This window comes from Scyliorhinus canicula, chromosome 14 (assembly GCF_902713615.1).
Source record: "Scyliorhinus canicula chromosome 14, sScyCan1.1, whole genome shotgun sequence".
Taxonomy (NCBI): Eukaryota; Metazoa; Chordata; class Chondrichthyes; order Carcharhiniformes; family Scyliorhinidae; genus Scyliorhinus; species Scyliorhinus canicula.
The window spans coordinates 116,493,760-116,517,645 of NC_052159.1; the positions used below are offsets into that span (position 1 = coordinate 116,493,760).

At 50.2% G+C, this 23,886-nt stretch overlaps 1 protein-coding gene across 1 annotated transcript in view; it reads left to right on the top strand.

The window, feature by feature from the left end:
- The window catches only part of myo16 (myosin XVI), a 650,273-nt gene that overhangs the window by 284,595 nt on the left and 341,792 nt on the right, over positions 1–23,886 (top strand). Inside the window, 1 exon segment of the mRNA XM_038818242.1 lies at positions 5,036–5,186. Coding sequence (XP_038674170.1) covers positions 5,036–5,186 — 151 coding nt within the window.

Here is a 23,886-nt window from a genome sequence, read left to right on the forward strand (position 1 = left end):
GCGCTGATCGCATTTGCCACCACCTCCCAGGTGATGTTAGGAGGGCAGGCTTGAGTCTGCGGCCCACCCTGACATGGAGCTGTAGGACTGCCTTGGATTCCCGCCTCGGGGGACAGGTCTTCTCTGAATCATCTCAAGGCTGAAGTGAGTGTATGTAAGTGGAGTGCTTATAACAGCTCCCACTGCCAGGCTCCTCGGTGCTTACTCCGGTGGTTTGAGTGACCCCAGGGCCAGGAATTGATCTCGATTCGCTCCAGCATCGTGCTGGCCAATTTGCATGTCCTGACTCACTTACCAAATAGCACTCCCAATGTGAACGTGAATTGCATGCAATTCATTCCTAGCAGCAACACATGGGTGCGATTCTCCAGCCATGTTACACTCTCACTCAAGTGAAACGAGGCCGGTGAATAGCAGAAGTCAAAAATGAGATCCACATCTGGCACCAAACAGTTTGTGATTGCAATGTAGGCGAAATCGGGATCTCTCCATAGCATGAGGAGAAATCAATTATCGCCACTCAAGCCCAATTTCTATACAATTAGCGGGAGCCATCCCATATCCAACGGCCTCCTATCATTTACTGGTCTCCCCAGGACGTGCTCGCCGATTAGTACTCCTTTTGAAAAGCATGAACCTGGCAGAAGGACTTCTGTGGGGAGCCAAGGAGGTGAGTAGCCATTTTGCTCACAGGCAAAGAGCCCATGGGCGCTGGTCTTGTCTCCCCAATGTTTGGTGGGGGCGTGAGGAACCCCCGGCTGGGGCGGGGGATTGCTCATAGGAAATTGGCATTCATAGTTAACTGAGCACTTCACACAATACAAGTGGATCCCCGTGGGTGGGCGGGCCATGGAGCATGTGGGGGTCATTGCCTAGCATCCCAAACACACACTGATATCTGGACACTATGCTTGAATAATGCAGGAATCAACACCACATACGCAACATCCGAACACCGAGGGGATGGGACACAGCTCTGGGGACATGCCCATGGCCGGAGGATCGGTGAGCACCATGGGGAGATTAGGAAGCCTGTGGAGATGGGTAAAGGCACCGGTGGGGGCTTGGTGGCCACCGACGCCAGCTCCATGGGAAGGATACGGGTGGCACTCTGTCCCCTCCTCCCAATCGGTACCCATAGGGCCCTGGGATTCGCCTTGGGATGGAGGGCAGCTGGCTCAAGCTCCGGCTGCTCCTGCATCATCTCTGCAAGCCCTGGTTGTTCCCCATGGTCTATACCATGGTGTCGCTGCCCTCGGCGTTGCTCCTCTGTGTTTGGGCACATACACTGCAGCACTTCAGCGATGCCCACCTGCGACTGGGACAATCTCCGCAGTGCCTCGGCCATTCCCATCTGAGAGTGTGACATGTCCTGCAGAACCTCATCAAGGTCAGCCTGGTACTGGGTGACATCCCCAGTGAGGCGGGCATTCTGTCGAGACCCTCAGCCATGGCCGTCACAGACTGCGGGACACCTTGCACACATTCACTCATGGTGCCAATATTGTGCACCAGACTCTCCACTGCGGTCTCCACCCTAGCAGTGTTGGCCTCGGTGCCATTCATTGCCGGTGCCATCTCCTGCTCCCATAGCCTCTGGGACTCCTCCAATTGGCAATGGACCTGCTGGAGTGACACTAACATCTCCTTTTGAATGTCCCGGCTGCCCCCTATTGTCTCGATCAGCTCCGATTACCTCTGCATCACAGGCTCAGCATCAGTCTGGGACCCAGCTGGGTCCTGGGATCCAGAAGCCCTCCGACTGCTGTCTCGCCTGCGGGTTCCTGCCTCCACCTGATGTGCATCATCAATGGTATGGTGCCCACCAGATTGTGCCCCCATAGCCTGTCCACTAACATTTCCCACCGAGGTGCGTGTATCTGTGCAAGTGAATGGTGGGGATGACAGCTGTGCTGCAACTGTAACAGTTGCATCCTCGGAGCTCTCCTTCGAGGTGGTCTCCTGGGAGGAAGGAGAGATGGCCACCCGGGATGGGCCGGTGCCGTCAGCTGGAGGACCTGCAGGAAAATGGACCTATGGTCAATGGGAGGGATGAGTCAGTCAGTAAGGCAATATAGAACAGTACAGCACAGAACAGGCCCTTCGGCCCTCGATGTTGTGCCGAGCAATGATCACCCTACTCAAACCCACGAATCCACCCTATACCCGTAACCCAACAACCCCCCCACCACCACCACCTTACTTTTTAGGACACTATGGGCAATTTATCATGGCCAATCCACCTAACCCCGCACAGCTTTGGACTGTGGGAGGAAACCGGAGCACCCGGAGGAAACCCACGCACACACGGGGAGGACGTGCAGACTCCGCACAGACAGTGACCCAGCCGGGAATCGAACCTGGGACCCTGGAGCTGTGAAGCATTTATGCTAACCACCATGCTACCGTGCTGCCCACCACCATGCTACCGTGTTGCCCCAATAACAACTCACGTTTGACAGATCCTTTGGGGGAGCCCGGTGGTTCCCCACATCTGCGGCGTCTGTGTGGGTGACTGATCTGTCCATGCCCACCCCAGTCACCGTCAGGGCACGCTCCTTGAAGGAGGTGAAAATTCTTAAGTCGGCACCCCTCCGCCAGTATAGGCTCTCCCAATGATTATGGTAGAGCTTTTCCTAAGGAGACACTGAGAGGGCATCATTAGTCCACCGCAGATGTGGTTCACAGTGGTGGTGAGGGCGGCAGGGTGGGGTGGTAGGGGGATGTGAAGTGAGGGTTGGGGGGGGTTGAAGGGGGAGGGAGTGGAGGAAGGTTTGGTGGATGTTCCCTTGCGGGGGCGTGGGGGGGGGGGGGGGGGCAGCTGGAGGTAGTGGGGCTTTGAGTGTCTCCTCACTCGTGCTGCCCGGCAATTGAGGCCAGTCCTCCTGGTCACACTGCCCAAGCTGACAGCTGCCACCACCTCATCCCAGGCAGCAGGAGTGTTAGGTAAATGATATCAAGCAATGAGATGTATGATCAATTAATATGATAATTAATTTTGGCAATACTGGTTCAGGAAACAATGTTTATTAGAATATTTCTTCAGTTAATACCATAAAATCTTTAAACTCCACTTGGGAACTTCCAGAACAGAAGGACATTATTCTATCATCCCATCCAACAAAACTGCCCCAGACTTAATTCTATAGTACTCATGGAAGAGAGTTTTTTCTGTCCATGAACTTAAGATCCACATGTGGATCTATCCGCAACTTGGTATTTAGCTGCCTTGGCTGTTTTTAAGTGAAGTCTAAAATGAAGGAAAAATAAATGGGGAAAAAAACTGTTTAACTTCTCCGTTTTGTGATACATCAAAGATTAGGAAGATAAATGTCACAATAATTCATTCATTCTAATGTTAATTCAGTAGGCTAGTGTAGCCACCGAAGTTGGCCATTTCCCTGAATACAAAATGGAGGAACACAAAGCATATAGGATAAAATGGACAATGTTTGCAGTGCCAGCAGGCTGCACCTAGCAGGTGTGGATTCTGTCTGCTAAGAAAGCAGACAGCACCAAAACGAACATTCCGCATACTAATGAGACAATCACCGGGATAATTAGCATGTTAATGGGACGATTCCAGATACAATGGACACAAATGGGGAAGCAACTGTAACATTGTAAAGGATACCAGACACTCAGGCACCAACAGGATTCGAAAATAAAGAGCCTGAGAGCCCGCCCAGTAGCTAAGGAACAGCCTCAGTATTGGGGGGATTCAAACATATCGATTGGGAAGAGACCCAATCGATTCCAAGCAGGTAAGGGAGTCCGCCCAAAGGGGCGCGGATCCCTGGGACCTATAAAAGACAGGTCCCACACATGATTCAGTCTTCTCGTCCAGCCCTCCTCTCTCCTTGACCAGCACCCCTCCGTGGACCAGCACCTCGACCAGCTTTTGCCAAGAAGACCTTGAACGAGAGAGAGGAGAGAGTTTGGACAGCAGCCGCCAGCAAGTAAGTGTCTCACAACGATCGCTACCAGAGATAGCCACTCCTGACCACTTTTAACTTATACCAACCTGAAGTCTGCAGACCAGAGCGGAGCAAGAGGCCTTGTTCCCTGACCCGGCAGTTCCTTTGAGATAAGTATTAGTTTATTTAGCGGTAGGAATAAGTTTAATCCTTTTAGCGTGTGCATGGGTAGTTATTGTAATTGTATTATAATAAACTCAGTTGTTTGAACTTACTAATTGGTGTATGGTTTTATTGCTTTGAACTTCACCTTGAACTTGTGGCGGTATCTTAACGATACCTGGCGACTCCAGAGCTAAGTAAAGAAACAGAGCCAAATTGAGTGTAGGTTAGGTAGGGCTATGGGGATAGGACTGGGCAATGGGCCTCGGTAGGGTGTCCTTTCAGAAGGACAGACCCGATGGGCCAAGTTGCCTCCTTCCGCACTGTAGAGATTCTACGATTCTTAGAAATGAATTACATTTGGCTCTAGTGTTCAGGATGCAATATGGATATTGGCCAAGGAGAAACTGCTATATTGATGTCTCACTCTTTTAATAGGATATGGAGGTCGATAAATTCATCATACCTGAATGAAGAGTCTTTGTACTGATGGGATTAGTTCTATAGCCGTCTGTTATTCGATCAATTTTGCTGCTGAGTACAGTGTGGGAATCGGCCAATAGCACCCATAGTTACACACAACTCTCTGCAACACATCATTAATATTTTCTTTTCGTTAGCCTGCTCCCTCCATAAAATGTGTTGCCTAAATTAGGCTTCTTAACACTGCTATCATGTCTTTTCTCTATGCAATCTATGAGTCAGAAATTTATCAATATTCTCTTTGTATTATTTTGATTTTCATCTGGCTTTGACATGCATAAAATAGAATACAAAATCAAGGTGACCGTAAAACTTTGCAACCCATTATCTGTTGAGATACAAAGTGTGGTCATAGGTTCTGCTGATCGTGCCTAAATCAGAAGAGTTGCCTTGATTTGAATTTGAGATTCCCCTGACTCCTAACTTTTTTCGGCGAAAGTGGTCTAAGTTATGTATATATCTTAATCCCTCAGGAACCCCCTCGCCCTTCCCATTGCAAAACAAGATAGCCTGTTGGAAAAAGATACAATGTTTAGAGACGCCTCTGGGAGCTTGTGCAAACAAAATTCACAAGACAACCACTCCGAAAACCTAACAGTGAATGGCACATCCAAGCTTGAGCAGGTACGTATAATTGTTTTCTTTGGATAACAGTTTAAGTCATGTTTACAAAACCTAGAGATTATAATAAAACTATAATAGAGTCACTGCAGAACACATTACTTCTTTGCTACCGATATAAGATTGTAGGATAGCGACTAAGCTTTTTTTCTTATTTGCTGTTGAGAACTTGCATTTTTTAAATTGTTGAGTTGATTCACAATCATTGACTTGACCTTTTGCTTAACATTTAAAAATTAGATCTGATTGCATACAGTGTTCCACAAGTATCCAAAAACATTTTTTCATTGATATGTATTCAAGACATTTTCAAAGACTTCTTTCCGCAGGCTGTCAAGAAGAGAATGCTGAGACCCAGGCTATTAGAATAGATGGCATTGAGGTGCGTAGGGAAGAAGTGTTGGCAATTCTGGACAAGGTGAAAATAGATAAGTCCCCGGGGCCGGATGGGATTTATCCTAGGATTCTCTGGGAAGCCAGGGAAGAGATTGCTGAGCCTTTGGCTTTGATTTTTAGGTCATCATTGGCTACAGGAATAGTGCCAGAGGACTGGAGGATAGCAAATGTGGTCCCTTTGTTCAAGAAGGGGAGTAGAGATAACCCCGGTAACTATAGGCCGGTGAGCCTAACGTCTGTGGTGGGTAAAGTCTTGGAGAGGATTATAAAAGATACGATTTATAATCATCTAGATAGGAATAATATGATTAGGGATAGTCAGCATGGTTTTGTGAAGGGTAGGTCATGCCTCACAAACCTTATCGAGTTCTTTGAGAAGGTGACTGAACAGGTAGACGAGGGTAGAGCAGTTGATGTGGTGTATATGGATTTCAGTAAAGCGTTTGATAAGGTTCCCCACGGTCGGCTATTGCAGAAAATACGGAGGCTGGGGATTGAGGGTGATTTAGAGATGTGGATCAGAAATTGGCTAGTTGAAAGAAGACAGAGAGTGGTAGTTGATGGGAAATGTTCAGAATGGAGTTCAGTTACGAGTGGCGTACCACAAGGATCTGTTCTGGGGCCGTTGCTGTTTGTCATTTTTATAAATGACCTAGAGGAGGGCGCAGAAGGATGGGTGAGTAAATTTGCAGACGACACTAAAGTCGGTGGAGTTGTAGACAGTGCGGAAGGATGTTGCAGGTTACAGAGTGACATAGATAAGCTGCAGAGCTGGGCTGAGAGGTGGCAAATGGAGTTTAATGTGGAAAAGTGTGAGGTGATTCACTTTGGAAAGAATAACAGGAATGCGGAATATTTGGCTAATGGTAAAATTCTTGGTAGTGTGGATGAGCAGAGGGATCTCGGTGTCCATGTACATAGATCCCTGAAAGTTGCCACCCAGGTTGATAGGGTTGTGAAGAAGGCCTATGGTGTGTTGGCCTTTATTGGTAGAGGGATTGAGTTCCGGAGCCATGAGGTCATGTTGCAGTTGTACAAAACTCTAGTACGGCCGCATTTGGAGTATTGCGTACAGTTCTGGTTGCCCCATTATAGGAAGGACGTGGAAGCCTTGGAACGGGTGCAGAGGAGATTTACCAGGATGTTGCCTGGTATGGAGGGAAAATCTTATGAGGAAAGGCTGATGGACTTGAGGTTGTTTTCGTTAGAGAGAAGAAGGTTAAGAGGTGACTTAATAGAGGCATACAAAATGATCAGAGGGTTAGATAGGGTGGACAGCGAGAGCCTTCTCCCGCGGATGGAGGTGGCTAGCACGAGGGGACATAGCCTTAAATTGAGGGGTAATAGATATAGGACAGAGGTCAGAGGTGGGTTTTTTACGCAAAGAGTGGTGAGGCCGTGGAATGCCCTACCTGCAATAGTAGTGAACTCGCCAACATTGAGGGCATTTAAAAGTTTATTGGATAAGCATATGGATGATAAGGGCATAGTGTAGGTTCGATGGCCTTTAGTTTTTTTCCATGTCGGTGCAACATCGAGGGCCGAAGGGCCTGTACTGCGCTGTATCGTTCTATGTCTATGTTCTATGTAACTAGAACAGCACTTCAGAAAGCTTATATCAGCCGTTATTATTTATTGCATCCCAGAGTAATAGCTATTGCCACTTTTCACAAAGTTATATTTGGTAATCTGAGCTGAGCATATTTTGAGAAAAACACCCCCCTTTGTGCTTTTTAATTCAGTGCTATCCAGTGGCAATGTTTATCTGTCAATTTGGTGGTTCACAAGGTTCAAGTGTATTTTTGAATTAACTTGAATTTTAAAACATCTCTGAACAATAAGTTAAAGAATTCAAATAATTTATTGAAAGAAATAATTATACCTTCAGCAGAAACATTTCAAAGTGCTCATAATTAAGAGTTATACATTCATTACTGTGATGTATTTGTATGTTCTGAGCATGCACAATTAATAACATCATTATTATCTTGGTGTTTGTCTTTCTTTGTAAATGCCTCCCAATATGTAATAGATTTTGCTGATGATACAGGCAGGAAATGCAGGGGGGGGTGTCTATTGATGAACAAGATTACTTGGTTCCAGTGACCTATCTGCTCAGATGGTGGAAATTCCAACTGTATTGTGTTGAGATTCATTATTCCTGACATTGTGATGCTCCACCCAGTCGAATGAACTGCTGCAGGGTCTGAGTGTCCATCTAATTCACCTACCGACTGAATTGATTTTGGGTGTGTTTGTTCTACCTAGGCCGACTTAGACTCAATGGACAAGATCACCCCTCCCCTCCCCGTTGCGTGTTTTGCAGTGGTGGAGGGAGCCCGCCATTTTCCCGTCACTATCAACGGGTTTCCCGTTGTTTGCACCCTCTGCCACTGGGGGACCTGTGGTGAGAGGGTCGTCAGCGGGGTGAATGGTTAAAAAATTTCATCATGTATCAATGTTATGGAGACCCACAGCAAAGGTTTATTGGGTCAGGGTTACATTCAAGATGAGAAAACATGGTTGTACCACAGGGTACACCAGAAAGCAAGGAACATATGCGAGAGCTTGAGTTCATAAATTGAAAGAATGGACATATTTTACAGAACTAATAATATTTCAAAACTCAAAGGTGAAAGTGAAGAAGTGCGCACTCCGAATAAGGCATAATTTTTAAATACAAGGAAGCATTTTTTCTCATAGTGATTCACTCACAACTAACAAACCTTCCTTCTCCCAATGTGCCATTCAAAACAATGGCCACCAAGCGAGGAACATTTCAACCCTCAATCACTAGAGGCAGCAGAAAGGTACAGATTTGGAATGATAAACCAGATAAACAGTGAAATAATTGATGAGTACATAGAATCATACAATCATAGGATTTACAGTGCAAAAGGAGGCCATTCAGCCCATCGAGTCTTCATCGGCCCTTGGCAAGAGCACCCCACTTAAGTCCATGCGTCCACCATATACACGTAACCAGTAATCCCAGCTAATCTATTTTTAGACACTTGAGGGCAATTTAGCATGGCCAATCCACCTAAACTGCATATCTTTGAACTATGGGAGGAAACCAGAGCACCCGGAGGAAACCTACGCAGACATGGGGAGAACGTGCAGACTCCGCACAGACAGTGACCCAAGCCGAGAACCTGGAGTTATGAAGCAACAGTGCTAACCAGTGTGCTACTGTACCACCCACGAAGAATTAAAGATGCTAACGTTCTCAATCCGGTATTAAAATTCCCAATTTTGTCCCGAAATAATTGAGCCAAGAGCTTTTTTTCAGCTGCGGTTATCTTCCATGATTGACAACAGATGCAATGCTAAGTACTGTAGTAGTTTCAGGAACACAGCTTTAGTTTATTTGTTAAATCTAAATATGAGTAGCCTCTTTAATGATAAATGTGTTGAAAATGAAAGATGTCAGCTGAGAATGTGGAATTTATCACTATTTGGTTTGGCTATCACTTCAACAAAACACACCTATTTTTGTGTGAAGGAGAAATTTAATCTCCAGTCAAAACTTGAAGAAATGTGCAAAATGTGCTTGTTTTATCTAAGACACATATCCAGAATATTGATTTCATCAAACTTTTCAGAAAATTGCTTCTGTATAGACAACCCATTATGGGCACAATTGAAGTAAATCAGAGCCACACTCAAGAATGAAAACAATCTTTGCATGCCTCAGTAAAATGTACAAAAGTATTTCTCCAATGCTTTAATGTTCTCCCCAATGGCTCCCCTATTTTCATATGTGGCATTGAAGAATTTATCATTGCTTTGCAACTTTGGCAGATTCTTAGACTGTGCATTGCAAGACATATTTGCATGTGGATTGGTTGTTGAAAGAATCCAATCAAAGTTACCGAACACACAAAATCTTATATTTGAGCGAGCATACAAGATTTCTTTATCATGGAGATGGCATTAAAAAGTGCTTGGGAATTCAATCCAGTGCAAGTAACTTGTGCAACTTGTGTCCACATGGAAGGCTTCCACCAAACCAAAAACGGGAGGACCTTGTCACAAGATTGCGGTTTTGTGATTTGTTATTGCTGTATTGGCCATCACATGGCAAAGGCATGTCAGTACAGAAATGCAAATGTTTTAATTGTCAAAAGATAGGTCATAGTGCTTGCCAAGCAAATGGCAAAGCAGGAAAGAGAACTCATTCCAGTAGTAATGGAAAACAGCCATTTCACAAGGATAGAGCTCACGATATTGAGGTAAATCAATAGTACTTCAACCTATGTATTACAATAAATACACACAAGGTTATTCTCCTTCCACAAAGTTACTCTATGACATGAAGTCATCTCCAAAGATCTTTCAAAGTACACTGGTCAAGATGACGCAATTGCTTGCGCAATCAGAATGATGCATTGATCAAGACTCAAATAGAACATAGAACATAGAACAGTACAGCACAGAACAGGCCCTTCGGCCCTCGATGTTGTGCCGAACAATGATCACCCTACTTAAACCCACGTAACCCGTATACCCGTAACCCAACAATCCCCCCATTAACCTTACACTACGGGCAATTTAGCATGGCCAATCCACCTAACCCGCACATCTTTGGACTGTGGGAGGAAACCGGAGCACCCGGAGGAAACCCACGCACACACGGGGAGGACGTGCAGACTCCACACAGACAGTGACCCAGCCGGGAATCGAACCTGGGACCCTGGAGCTGTGAAGCATTGATGCTAACCACCATGCTACCGTGAGGCCCCTAAATGCAGGGACAAAATCTCAAGTATTGGATAAAGCACAAAGACATTTAAATGATTACAATGTGAAATAACAAAGGAACTTTTGTGCTTTCATGCAATTGGAGGTAATTGGCTGAAAATCAATAAAAGTGCTACAGCCAATGAAAGAGAAGGTAGAGACTATAGTTAATTCCCCAAAGCCAAAAGTTGTGTTTGAGCTTAGATTTTATTTCTCGGCCTGCTCCAATATTACTCATGATTTCTGACTTTAGCTCTGCCACATGCATTGTTGAAGAAAAACTTCATGTTGTTTCATATTGTTGTGAGATAAAAATGGTCTGAAACACATGATGCTTTTATATATAAGAGAGGCTTGACCACTGATACGCTGCTCATTCATTACAACATACGTCCAACTGAAGTTAGCATACGATTCTTCAAACTATGGATTTGGAGCAGTGATCAGTCATGAGGATTATGGTCAAGAGAAGCACATAGTATATTTAACAAGAGTGAATAAAACTACTCACAGATATAAAAGGAAACAATTGGAAGAATTTTTGGAATCAAAAAGTTTCACCAGTTTTAGTTGGAAAGAAACGTCATAATAGTAACAAATCTAGTGGCTATTCTGGGACCAGTATCTGCAAAACCAGCAATGGCACCATCAAGAAGGCAATGGTGGACTGTATGTCATCACAGTATGATTACAATATTGAACATTATAGTTCAAAAGATGCACTGCCACATTTGCCATACAAAGTCTCAGTTGTAGGCTGTGAAGGTGCAATTTTGACAATAGGGGAACAGATGATGACTTTCCAATACCAGCAACTGAAATCGTAGCTACAACTCCAAAAGATTCATGCAATTTAACCGAATTGGAACAGGGCCCCGGGACGAGCGCATTTAGCCGCGTGTTTCCCGGCGCTCGCAGCACTGAGAAACACCATGCTATCTACCGGGACTCTGGTGTGATTCGGGGCCTCGGTATGGAACTCCCCAATGAGGCCGCACTTAGTCCTGCTTCCTGTACTGAGGATCTCTACTGGCCGGAGCATCTCGGTGCAGAGAGAGATCAGGACACCATTTTTTAAAATGTAGATGGTGTCACCTGGGTGCCAGCGTGGCAGTGCCAAGGTGCCAGGTTGCCTTTGGGATGCCCGGGTACTACTATGCCCAGAGCCCGACTACCGGGGGCCTCTGAAGACCTGGCCACAGCCTGCCCACAAGTGCCGTTACGCCAAGTGCATCTTTATGGAAACCAGTGCTAAACGGTGCCACTGTGAGAACCACCAGGTGCGGCCATTCAACCCTTGCCTTAGGATACTCGGCGCAAGTATATTTAAGTGAAATTAACTGTAGTGATCCTCGCCTGAGTGTGTACAGAAGGGGCTGATGGGAAATGGAAGTACCACCAGGGGGCAGCACGGGGACATATAAGAGTGACGCCGAAGGCCCGCCCTCGGCCACTTGGACTGGAGAGTCAAGGAAGCAGGACAGGCCGGAAGTTGAGCTCAGGGCTGCAAGTCTTTAGGCCTAGTTGCAGAGCATAGGAAAGCAGTATATTCACAAGTGCAATTCTGTAAGTAAAAGCCAACGAAGTAATTTATTGTGCAGCACAATAAACCATCCTTCAACTTCTGAACGACTTCGAGCATTCTTTCAAGAAACATAACATTAACTACTTACTTAAATATGCATAACTGGATCCTACCCAGTGAGGGTGAGATCCAGATCACGACATCTGATCTTGTGAGATGTCCCGAGCGTCGTACCGAGTCAGGCGTGGTGAGGCTTTTCGATCATGTCCATAGATTAACTCGACACTCAGAGTTTGTCGGAATATCTGAGAATTTAAGTCAGACAAGTTTAGAATACGCTAATAGCCAAAGTCGATAGTAATCACAAAGAAAGATAATCTCTCAAAAGTCAGTTCCTTGAACAAGATCTACAGTAAAGAAGCGGAACAAACATTGCAATCTCGATGAAAGAAAAAGTTCCCATTGCGCTAAACCTATATGCTACTTTCGGCACAAACTGGAAATATCAATATCCTTATATCAATATCCTTAGCCAGAACACAGTTTGTCACTGTTTCTCAGACAACGTAATGCCTTCTGCCATCTGTCTATGTACACTAAGTTTACCATTAAAATACAGATTCAGTTGATGAAGGAGACCCAGTTTTCTTAGTTAAGAAACATTTCAGTGAGTAGAAGGTACGAAGAGTGTGCATTGACATAGGGACCTGGGATTTTATGTTTAGCAATCTTTGAAGATGGCAGGACCTACTGAAAGAGTAGTCAGCAAAGCTTACTGGATCTTGGGGCTCCATTGATGCACTATCAATTATGACGAGACGAGAGTAGAATGTAATCAAGGCTTCATTACACAGAGATGGGTGGCTTCCTACAGCAGTTGATGAAATGGCTGCTGTAGGGAGAGCACACATTTATACTCTGCCTACTGGGCGGAGCCAGCAGGGAGCGATCTACCCCGTGTTAAAAATGAGTCCAGCGGGGGTGGTGGAGAACTATATACATACAAATTGCTTTTAAAAATCACAGACAATGTTACAAATTTAGGCGGTCCAATGCTGGTGGCGACTCCGGCATCGGCTTGGTCTTCGGGGACTCCGGTAGCATGTTGCAATCCTCTTCATGCCAGGGTGCGAGCAAGGGGAGGACGGATTGTCCTGGAACGGGGGCTGCGGTGGTGTGAGCCGGGGGAAGGGAGTGTGGCATCGGAGCGGGGGGGGGGGGGACCAGCTGGTGCCAGGTCGCTGAGGGAGACTGTGTCTTGGCGGCCGTCAGGGTACGCTACGTACGTTTACTGCGGGTTGGCGTAGAGTAGCTGTACCCTCTCAATCAACGGGTCCGCCTTGTGGATTCGCACGTGTTTACGTGGAGAATGGGTTCTGGAGCTGCCAGCCTCGTTGGGAGCGAAACCCCGGAGGTAGACTTCCTGGTGAAGGCAAAGAGACGTTCATGAGGGGTTTCGTTAGTCACAGTGCACAGGAGCGACCGAATGGAGCGGTGAATCGGGGAGGAACTTCTGCCAGCGGGAGGCCGGGGGATTTCTGGACCGTACAGCCAGCTGGACAGCCCTCTAGACCGTCCCATTCTCCCGCTCCACCTACTCGTAGCCCCTGGGGATGTAGCTGGTCGTCCTGCTCGAGGCAATGCCCCTGTTGAGCAGGAACTGGTGCAGCGCATTGCTCGTAAATGAGGATCCCCGGTCGCTGTGGACTTAGGTGGGGAAACCGAACGAGCGAAGATGGTGTTGAGGGCTTTGATGACGGTGGCAGACCTCAGATCGGGGCATGGGACGGCGAAGGGGAATCGGGAATATTCGTCGACCACACTGAGGAAGTACGTGTTTCGGTCGGTGGAGGGGAGGGGCCCTTTGAAGTCCACGCTGAGGCGTTCAAAGGGGCGGGAGGCCTTCACCAGGCGCACATGGTCTGGCGGTTTACACTCCGCGCATACCTGGTAGTCTCTGGTGATAGCCCTGACTTCCTCGATGGAGTAGGGCAGATTGCGGGCCTTAATGAAGTGGTAAAAATTTGTGACACCTTCGTGACAGAGATTGTCGTGCAGGGTCCTGAGTCGGTCCACTTGTGCGCTGGCACATATACCTCGGGATAGGGCATCGGGGGCTCATTGAGCTTACCGGGGCGATACAAATCTCATAATTGTAGATGGAGAGCTCGATCCTCCACCTCAAGATTTCATCGTTTTTGATCTTTCCCCGCTGTGTGTTGTTGAACATGAAGGCAACCGACCGTTGGTCAGTGAGGAAAGTGTATCTCCTGCCGGCCAGGTAATGTCTCCAATGTCGCACAGCTTCAACGATTGCTTGGGCCTCCTCTTCGACGGAGGAGTGCCGAATTTCGGAGGCATGGAGGGTGCGGGAAAAGAATGCCACGGGCCTGCCTGCCTGGTTGAGGGTGGTGGCCAGAGCGACTTCTGATGCATCGCTCTCTATTTGGAAGGGGAGCGTCTCGTCGACCACGTGCATCGCGGCCTTGGCGATGTTGGCCTTGATACGGTCGAAGGCCTGATGAGCCTCGGCCGTGAGTGGGAAAGCGGTGGATTGAATGAGTGGGCGAGCCATGTCCGCACAGTTTGGGACCCACTGGGCGTAGTACGAGAAGTACCCCAGGCATCGTTTGAGGGCCTTGGGGCGGTGGGGGAGGGGGAGTTCCATGAGGGGACGCATGCAATTAGGGTCGGGCCCAGAACTCTGTTCTGAACCACATAGCCGAGGATGGTTAATCGGTTCGTGCTGAACACACACTTCTCCTTGTTGTAAGTGAGGTTGAGGAGAGTGGCGATGTGGAGGAATTTGGAAAGGTTAGCGTTGTGATCCTGCTGGTTGTGGCCTCAAATGGTGACGTTGTCTAGGAACGGGAAAGTGTCCCGCAGTCTGTACCGGTCATCCATTGGGTCCATCTCCCATTGGAAGACCGAGACCCCGTTGGTAACGCCGAAAAAACCCTAAGGAAATGGTAAAGGCAGCCGTCTGCTTCAAATGCAGCGTATGGACGGTCCGCATTACTGATGGGAAGTTGGTGTAGGCAGATTTCAGGTCCACAGTCGAGAAGACCCGGTATTGTGCAATCTGATTGACCATATCAGATATGCGTGGGAGGGGGTACGCGTCGAGCTGCGTGTACCAGTTGATGGTCTGACTAGTCAACGACCATCCTGTTTTTCTCCCCGGTTTTCCCCACTACCACTTGGGCTCTCCAGGGGCTGTTGCTGGCTTCGATAATACCTTCCCGCAGCAGTCGCTGGACCTCAGACCAGATAAAGGTCCTGTCCTGGGCACTGTAACATCTGCACCAGGGGGCGACGGGTTTGCAATCTGGGGTTAGGTTTGCAAAAAGGGAAAGCAGGTCGACCTTAAGGGTCGAGAGGCCGCAAACAGTAAGGGGTGGTAAGGGCCCGTCAAATTTCAGGGTTAGGCTCTGGAGATTGCACTGGAAGTCCAGGCCGAGTAGCAAGGCAGCGCAGAGGTTGGGGAGGACGTAGAGCCGGAGGCCGCTGAACTCTATGCCCTGGACGGTGAGAGTGGCGCTGCAGAACCCCCGGATCGCCACAGAGTGGGATCCGGAGGCCAGGAAGATTCTCTGGTTAGCGGGGTGTACCGTGAGGGAGAAGCGCCTTACCGTATCGGGGTGTTGAAGCTCTCAGTGCTCCCAGAGTCCAGAAGGCAGGATATCTCGTACCCATCGACCTTCACCTTTGTCGAAGCGGTCGCGAGGTTGTGCAGTCGAGACTGGTCAATTGTGAACGAGGCGAGACGCGGCTGGTCGTCGACGGTTGCAGGCGATGAGCGGTTTGATGAGGTGCCCGACGGGCAGGTGTCCTGAGGCGGGTAAGATGGCGGCGTCCTCGGGCCGCACATGTCCTGGGGCAGGCAAGATGGCGGCGTCCATTGGTTCTGAGGCAGGCAAGATGGCGGCGCCCATTGGTTCTGAGGCAGGCAAGATGGCGGCGTCCATTGGTTCTGAGGCAGGCAAGATGGCGGCGCCCACGGGCCGCAAGTGTTGTGAGTAGAGCAAGATGGCAGCGCCCATGGGCCGCACGTGGTCCGAGGAGGGGAAGATGGCGGCGCCCACTGGCCGCACGTGGGGGATGCTGGGACAATAGCGGCGATTGAGCGATCCTGGCACACTGCAGCGAAATGTCCCTTCTTGCCATGGGCCTTGCAGAGCGCGCTCCGCATCGGGCAGCGCTGCCGGGTGTGTTTTGACTGTCCGTATTACATTCACCCCCCATCATCTGGCCTGGACTTGCAAAATCCTACCAACTGTCCTTGCTTGAGACAATTCACACCTCTTTAACCTGGGATTACCCCCTATCTCTGGATCTGTAATGATTTGATTACCCGCAAATGCTCGCAGTCCAAGCATTGTCTTGCATCTCTGACTTTGTCTGTATAAATGTTTTTGGAACATACCTCTCCATTCTCCTGAGGTTATTGTTGAGTAAGTGCCACTTGAGAGCACTGTTGATGACTCCTCTCCATTCACCTGAGGTTATTGTTGAGTAAGTGCCGCTTGTGAGCACTGTTGATGACTCCTTTCATCACTTTGCTGATGATGGAGACTAAACTGATGGGGTAGTAATTGGCTGGGTTGGATTTGTCTTATTTCTTGTGTACAGGACACACAAGGGCAATTTTCCACATTGCCGGGTAGATGTCAGTGTTGTAGTTGTATTGGAACAGCTTGGCTAGGGGTGCGGCAAGTTCTGGTGCACAAGGCTTCAGTACTATTACCGGAATATCGTCAGGGCCCAGAGCCTTTGCAGTATCCAGTGCTTTCAGCTGTTTCTTGATATCACGTGGAGTGAGTCGTATTGGCTGAAGACAGACCCTTGGTGATGTTGGGGACCTCCAGAGGAGACCAAGATGGATCATCCACTCGATACTTCTGCCTGAAGATTGTTGCGAATGCCTCAGCCTTGTCTTTTGCGTATGTGCTTAGCCCCTCCATCATTGAGAATGGTGATATTTGTGGAGCCATCTCCTCCAGTGAGTTGTTTAATTGTCCACCAACATTCATGGCTGAATGTGTCAGGTCTGTAGAGCTTAGATCTGACCTGTTCGTTGTGGAATCTCTTAGCTCTGTCTATTATTTGCTGCTTATTCAGTTAGGCACACAAGAAGTCCTGTGCTGTAGCTTCACCAGGTTGACATATTGTTAGTGGGATTCTCCGACCCCCCCGTCGTGAATCCCGTCCTGCCGCTGCGGCGCTGGTTTTCTGGCAGGGGCGGGGATCACGCCGCGCCGGTGGCCCTCCCAGCAATTTTCCGGGCCACCCATTTTCTTTTTTAAAAAATAATTTTTATTAAGGTTTTCACAAAATATAAACAACAAAACAATATTAACAAAACAACCATGGTAAAAACCCAAGAACAACACCCACCCAACTACAAAAGCATCTACAAAAACAAAGAAAAAAGTAAAACAACAAAAAGGAAAGAGATAACACCCGCCACACCCAACAATCCCATGTACACAATTCTCCTTCCCACCGAACCAAGCCTCCCCCCCGGGTTGCTGCTGCTGCCGGCCTATTTCCCTACCGTTCTGCCAGGAAGTCCAGGAAAGGCTGCCACCGCCTAAAGAACCCCCGTACTGATCCCCTCAGGGCACATTTCACCTTCTCCAATTTGATGAACCCTGCCATATCATTGATCCAGGCCTCCACGCTTAGGGGCCTCGCATCCTTCCATTGGAGCAAGATCCTCCGCCGGGCTACTAGGGACGCAAAGGCCAGGACACCGGCCTCTTTCGCCTCCGGCACTCCCGTCTCCAATGCAACCCCAAAAATTGCGAGTCCCCAGCCTGGCTTGACCCTGGATCCTACCACCCTCGACACCATCCTTGCTACCCCCTTCCAAAACTCCCCCAGCGCTGGGCACGCCCAAAACATATGGGAGTGGTTCGCTGGGCTCCCCGAGCACCTAGCACACCTGTCTTCTCCCCCGAAAAACCTACTCATCCTCGTCCCAGTCATGTGGGCCCTATGCAGCACCTTGAACTGTATGAGGCTAAGCCTAGCACAGGAAGAGGAGGAATTCACTCTCTCCAGGGCATCCGCCAACGTCCCCTCCTCAATCTCCTCACCCAGCTCCTCTTCCCATTTACCCTTCAGTTCCTCCACCGAGGCCTCGTCTACCTCCTGCATTACCCGGTATATGTCTGAAATCCTCCCTCCTCCAACCCACACCCCCGAGAGCACCCTGTCCCGTACCCTACGTGGGGGCAACAAGGGGAACCCCTCCACCTGCCGCCTGGCAAACGCCCTAACCTGCATGTACCGAAACATGTTCCCCGGGGGAGACCGAACTTCCCCTCTAACTCCCCCAAGCTCGCAAACCTCCCCTCCACAAACAGGTCCCTCAACCTCCTAACCCCTACCCTGTGCCAGCCCAGAAAGCCCAGAGCTCCCTGGAACAAACCGATGGTTCCCCCGTATCGGGACCTCCATCGAGCCCCCCACTTCTCCCCTCTGCCGTCTCCATTGCCCCCAAATTTTTAGGGTAGCCGCCACCACCGGGCTCGTGGTATACCTCGTGGGTGGGAGCGGCAACGGCGCCGTTACCAGCGCCTCCAGGCTCGTGCCCACACAGGACGCCATCTCCATTCTCTTCCATGCTGCCCCTTCCCCGTCCATTACCCACTTATGCACCATCGCTGCGTTAGCAGCCCAATAGTACCCACAGAGGTTGGGCAGCGCCAGCCCCCCCTATCCCTGCCCCATTCCAAGAACACCTTTCTCACCCTCTGAGTCCCATGCGGCCACACAAATCCTGTAATATTCCTGTTGACCCTCCTAAAAAAGGCCTTCGGGATAAGGATGGGGAGGCACTGGAACAGGAACAAAGACCTCGGGAGCACCGTCATCTTAACGGACTGCACCCTCCCCGCCAGTGACAGCGATAACATATCCCACCTTTTGAACTCCTCCTCCATCTGCTCCACCAACCTTGTGAGGTTGAGCTTGTGCAGGGCTCCCCAGCTCCCAGCCACCTGGACTCCTAGGTACCTGAAGCTCTTCCCTGCCTGCTTCAGTGGGAGCCTACCAATCCCCTCCTCCTGATCCCCCGGGTGCACCACGAGCAACTCGCTTTTGCCCAGGTTCAGCTTATACCCAGAGAAGCCCCCAATTTCACTAAGAATCCTCATCACCTCTGGCATCCTCCCCACCGGGTCCGCCACATACAGTAACAGATCGTCCGCATAAAGCGACACTCGATGCTCCACCCCGCACCAGGCCCCTCCAGTTCCCTGACTCCCTCAACGCCATGGCCAGGGGCTCAATTGCCAACACAAAGAGCAAGGGGGACAGGGGACACCCCTGTCTCGTCCCCCGGTACAGCAGAAAGTACTCCGACCTCCTCCTATTCGTGGCTACACTTGCCATCGGGGCCTCATAGAGCAACCTCACCCAACGGGTAAACCCCTCTCCAAACCCAAACCTTTCCAACACCTCCCACAGATACCCCGACTCCACCCTATCAAAGGCCTTCTCCGCATCTAATGCCACCACTATCTCCGCCTCCCCTTCCACAGCCGGCATCATAATAGCGTTGAAGAGCCTTCGTATGTTTGTAATCAACTGTCTTCCCTTCACAAACCCCGTCTGGTGCTCGTTAATGACCCCCGGCACACAATTCTCTATTCTTGTGGCTAAGATCTTTGCCAGCAGCTTGGCGTCTACATTTAGCAGCGAGATCGGCCTCTATGACCCAGACTGCAGAGGGTCCTTGTCCCACTTCAGGATCAAGGGAATCAGCGCCCGTGACATAGTTATCAGCTGGATCAGAGGGCTCCCTGCCCCCCTTCCCTGCCGATTAGCCATAACCCATCCCCTGCCCACCACAGCGTCCCTCGCTCGGCCAGTTCCCCACGGCGGTTACTCCAGCACCCCCTCAATCCTCCAGCTCCTTCCTGGCCATTTCAGCAGCAACCCGGTACCCCCCCTCTCCCCAGGCTGGGACCCCTCCTAGCCGCGCCCCTCGCTTCATAGCACTCCCGTGAGCCAGCTAACCTCTGCTAACCCCGGCGACTCCCGCCATACCTTCGATTCCTCCCCACGTGGGACTACTCCTCCTCCTTTGTGCCCATCAGCAGGCCCTCCTCCCCCCCCCCCCCCCCGCGCGGGAAAATAACAGCCAGCAACAGCCCGCGCTTCTCAGCCCCGACTCCGCCCCCATCATCCCACGGCGCCGGAAACCAGAGAAAAGCCCGCGCTTTCGCCCTGTCCAACCCCGCCTCCTCTAAGACAACTCCCATTGCCAGTTCCCACCACCAGCTCCCCGCACTCCCAGTTTACCTCCCTGCCCAAACCCGTCCACCAGACCCATACAAAAAGACGTCGCCCCACCCACCCTAAAGCCAACACACATCTTACATTAAACAGAGAACCCCCCCCCTCCAGAGCAAAAATCAAACACAATTGCATTATCATACAAAATCCGGAACTGGGGGAACAGATCGAGGACGGGACATGGGCTGATACCCTAGAGAGGGTAAATTCTTCCTCCTCGTGTGCGCGGCTTAGCCTCATTCAATTCAAGGTGCTGCATAGGGCCCACATGACTGGGACGAGGATGAGTAGGTTATCTTGGACCCTCAGTTTAAGTCCAGTTTCTCGGCCTGCACAAAGGCCCACGCCTCCGTCGGGGACTCACAATAATGGTGCCGATCCTTGTAGGTGACCCACAGACGCGCCGGCTGCAACATGCCAAACTTCACGCTCCATCTGTGGAGCACCGCCTTCATCTGGTTGAACCCGGCTCTCCGCTTAGCCACCTCCGCACGCCAGTCTTGGAAGATCCGCACCTCCGTGTTCTCCCACTTGCTGCCCCGCTCCTTCTTGGCCCACCAAAGCACGCACTCACGATCAACGAACCGGTGAAACCACACCAACACCGTCCGGGGCGGCTCGTTCTGCTTGGGCCTCCTAGCCAGAATTCTGTGGGCCCCTCCAACTCCAGGGGCCCCTGGAAGGACCCAGCTCCCATCAACGAGTTCAGCACATAGGCCGCTAGGTCCGACCCCTCCAGCCCCTCCGTGAGGTCCAGGATCCGCAAATTCTTCCGCCTCGACCGGTTGTCCAGCTCCTCGAACAGCTCATGCCACCTTTTATGGAGCGCCTCGTGCATCTCCACCTTCCCCGCGATGGCCACGGCCTCATCCTCCTTTGCGGAGGCCTGCTGCTGCAGCTTCCGGATCGCGGCCCCCTGGGCTGTCCGAGTCTCCATCAGCTCTCTGGTGGTAGCCTTCAGCGACTCCAGCAGGTCCACCGTAAGCTCCTGGAAGCAGCACAGCAGAGTCTTCTGCTGCTCCTGCGCCCACTGCCTCAGCTCCTCGAGGGCTCCGCTGGCCGCCATTTTGTCTCCCTTCCCCCGCTTTTCTAGGGGCGCTTCCGCTGCTTCACTGCTCACCCCACTCCTGGTCCGGACCATAGGACCTTTGGGATCTACTCCAGACCCCTTCCCACGTCGGGATTCGTCGGCGAAGTTCCGTTGGGGGCCCTGAAAAGAGCCCCAAAGTCCGTTATTAGCGGGAGCTGCCGAGCGTGCGGCTTAGCTCTGCATTGCCATCACCGGAAGTCCCCGGGCCACCCATTTTCAACCAATCCCGTGGGTCCTGGCTTGGAGGGCGGCTTGCGGAGTCCTCGGAGGGATGCGGGGGGGATCCAGCCCCGGGGGGGCCCCCACGGTGGCCTGGCCCGTAATTGGGACCCACCGATCTGCGTGAGGGCATGTGTCATGGAGGCACTCTTTCCCTCTGAGCCAGCCTCTGTAGGGCTCCGCCATGCCTGGCGTAGAGAAGAAACCCCCTGCGCATGCGCAGGAACCACGGCGGTGGTTCTGCGCATGCTCCAGAACATGGCGGTGGTTCCGTGCATGCACTAACTTGCGTCGGCCCACGGCGGCCCTTCGGCACCAGTTGGCACGGCGCCTACCCCGCTGCCGCTGGCCTAGCCCCCAGAAGTGCGGAGGGTTCCGCAACTTCCGGGCGGCTCGACACCGGAGTGGTTCGCGCCACTCTTGGGGTCGAGCGGTCCTGCCAATTGCGGGAGAACCCCGGCCCATTTTTCGGTATTCCTTGTGTTGCTCCTGGCATGCTATCCTCCACTCTTCCTTGGACCAGGGTTGATTCACTGGCTTGGTGGTAATGGTACAGTGGGGATCTGCCAGGCCATGAGGTTGCAGATTCTTGACTTGCCAGATATGTTCGAAAGTTGTCATATTTAGCACGGTGGTAATGCAGCACAACACGATGGACGGTATCCTCAATGTGAAGTCAGGATTTTGTCTCCACAAGGACTGTGCGGTGGTCACTCTACCGATACTGTCATGGACATATGCATCTGCATCTAGCAGGTTGGTGAGGATGAGGTCAAGTATGTATTTTCCTCTTGTTGGTTTTCTCACCACCTGCTGCAGTCCCAATCTGGCGGCTATGTACTTTAGGACCCAGCCAGCTCAGTCTGTGGTGGTACTACCAAGCCACTCTTGGTGATGGACATTGAAGTCCCCCACCCAGAGCATATTCTTCGCCAATGTGATGCCTGAGTTGTGAACACCTCTGGAGGACAGCCTAATGCGTCAAGGCTCAGGGGCACCATGCATCAGTGGCTGTCAAGCAGACAGTGACCTTTATAGCATCTTGCTTATTTCAGGGATCACAGTGGACCTCTGAGAGACCTCATTGGTAGCCCACAGCCACATATCTCAGGTGAGAGATGCCACTTTATGAGGGCATCACCTTCAGCACAGATGAACCAGTCAGACAGAGGGCCAAGCAGTTTGCCTCAATGACAGGATTCTCTCAGGTTCGAGGCCTGGTCGATTTAACCTAATAACCTTTAAAGCCCCAGTGCTTCATTCAGCAGCAGCAAAGGGTTCCACTTATTAAATGTGCAGCTGATGTGACCATCGTAAGCACTTCCTTCCAGTGTGTACTAGGTTTCCGGGCAGCTATCATGATACTTTCATCCTGAGGCAGTCAGAAGTGCTGCAGATGTTCATTTCATTACATGCACTCTGTAGATGGTTCCTGGCAGCCAGTGGTTACCTGGCAAATAGACAGTTGCTGATCCAAGCGCAAACCCACAGGAGTGATACAACAACTACCATCTCAGAACATGGCTCATTATTGAGCATTATTCCCCATGGATCTCCTGGTTAGGTCAGAATTTATTGCCCATCCCTAGTTGCCCTTCAGAAGGTGGTGGTGGGCTGCCTTATTCCCCATACTCCAGCTGATGTGCGAGCATGCTTATTCTATTTGGCACACAAGAAGTCCTATGTTGTAGCTTCGCCAGGTTGACATATCATTTTCGGTATGCCCATTGATCAGCATTTTTGAATCCATATGCACCAGGTAACTCTCTTGCTACTGCAGCTGCTGATCATCCGACCCCTGGCTCACAAAATCTGATCCAACCTTTTTTTTTATTTGTTCATGCCTATCTCTAATTACCCTTTAGGGGGCATTGCTGTGGGTCTGCAATCACATGTCGTCCAGACCAGGTAAGGATGGCAGATTTTCTTTCCTAAAGGAAATGAGTGAACCAGATAAGTTTTTACGAGAACTGATTCATGGTCATCATTAGACTTTTAATTCCAAATTTTTTTTATTGAATTCAAATTTCACCATCTGCAGTGGTGGGATTTGAACCTGGGTCCCCAGAGCATTACTCTGGGTCTCTGGCATACTAGCCCAATGACAATACCACTATGCCACTGCCTCCCCACTCAGACATCAGCTCCCAAATTTTCCCTTGTAAATTGGTGAATTAACTGTTTTCCAAACAGCGCCCCTCCCCTGCCCCTCTGATTCAGGACTCCCAATCCTACAGCTCTGCTTTTCACAGTGGCTTCATTGCAGTGCTAATGTAAGCCTACTTGTGACAATAATAAAGATTATTATTATTTTGATGGCTGCCTTTTCAGTCAATTGCTTACTACAGTGCAGCTGCCTCATCTACTAGGACACGGCTCTGACAGGATGCGAGGCCTAAGCACCTCTCTTATTATCGCTACCG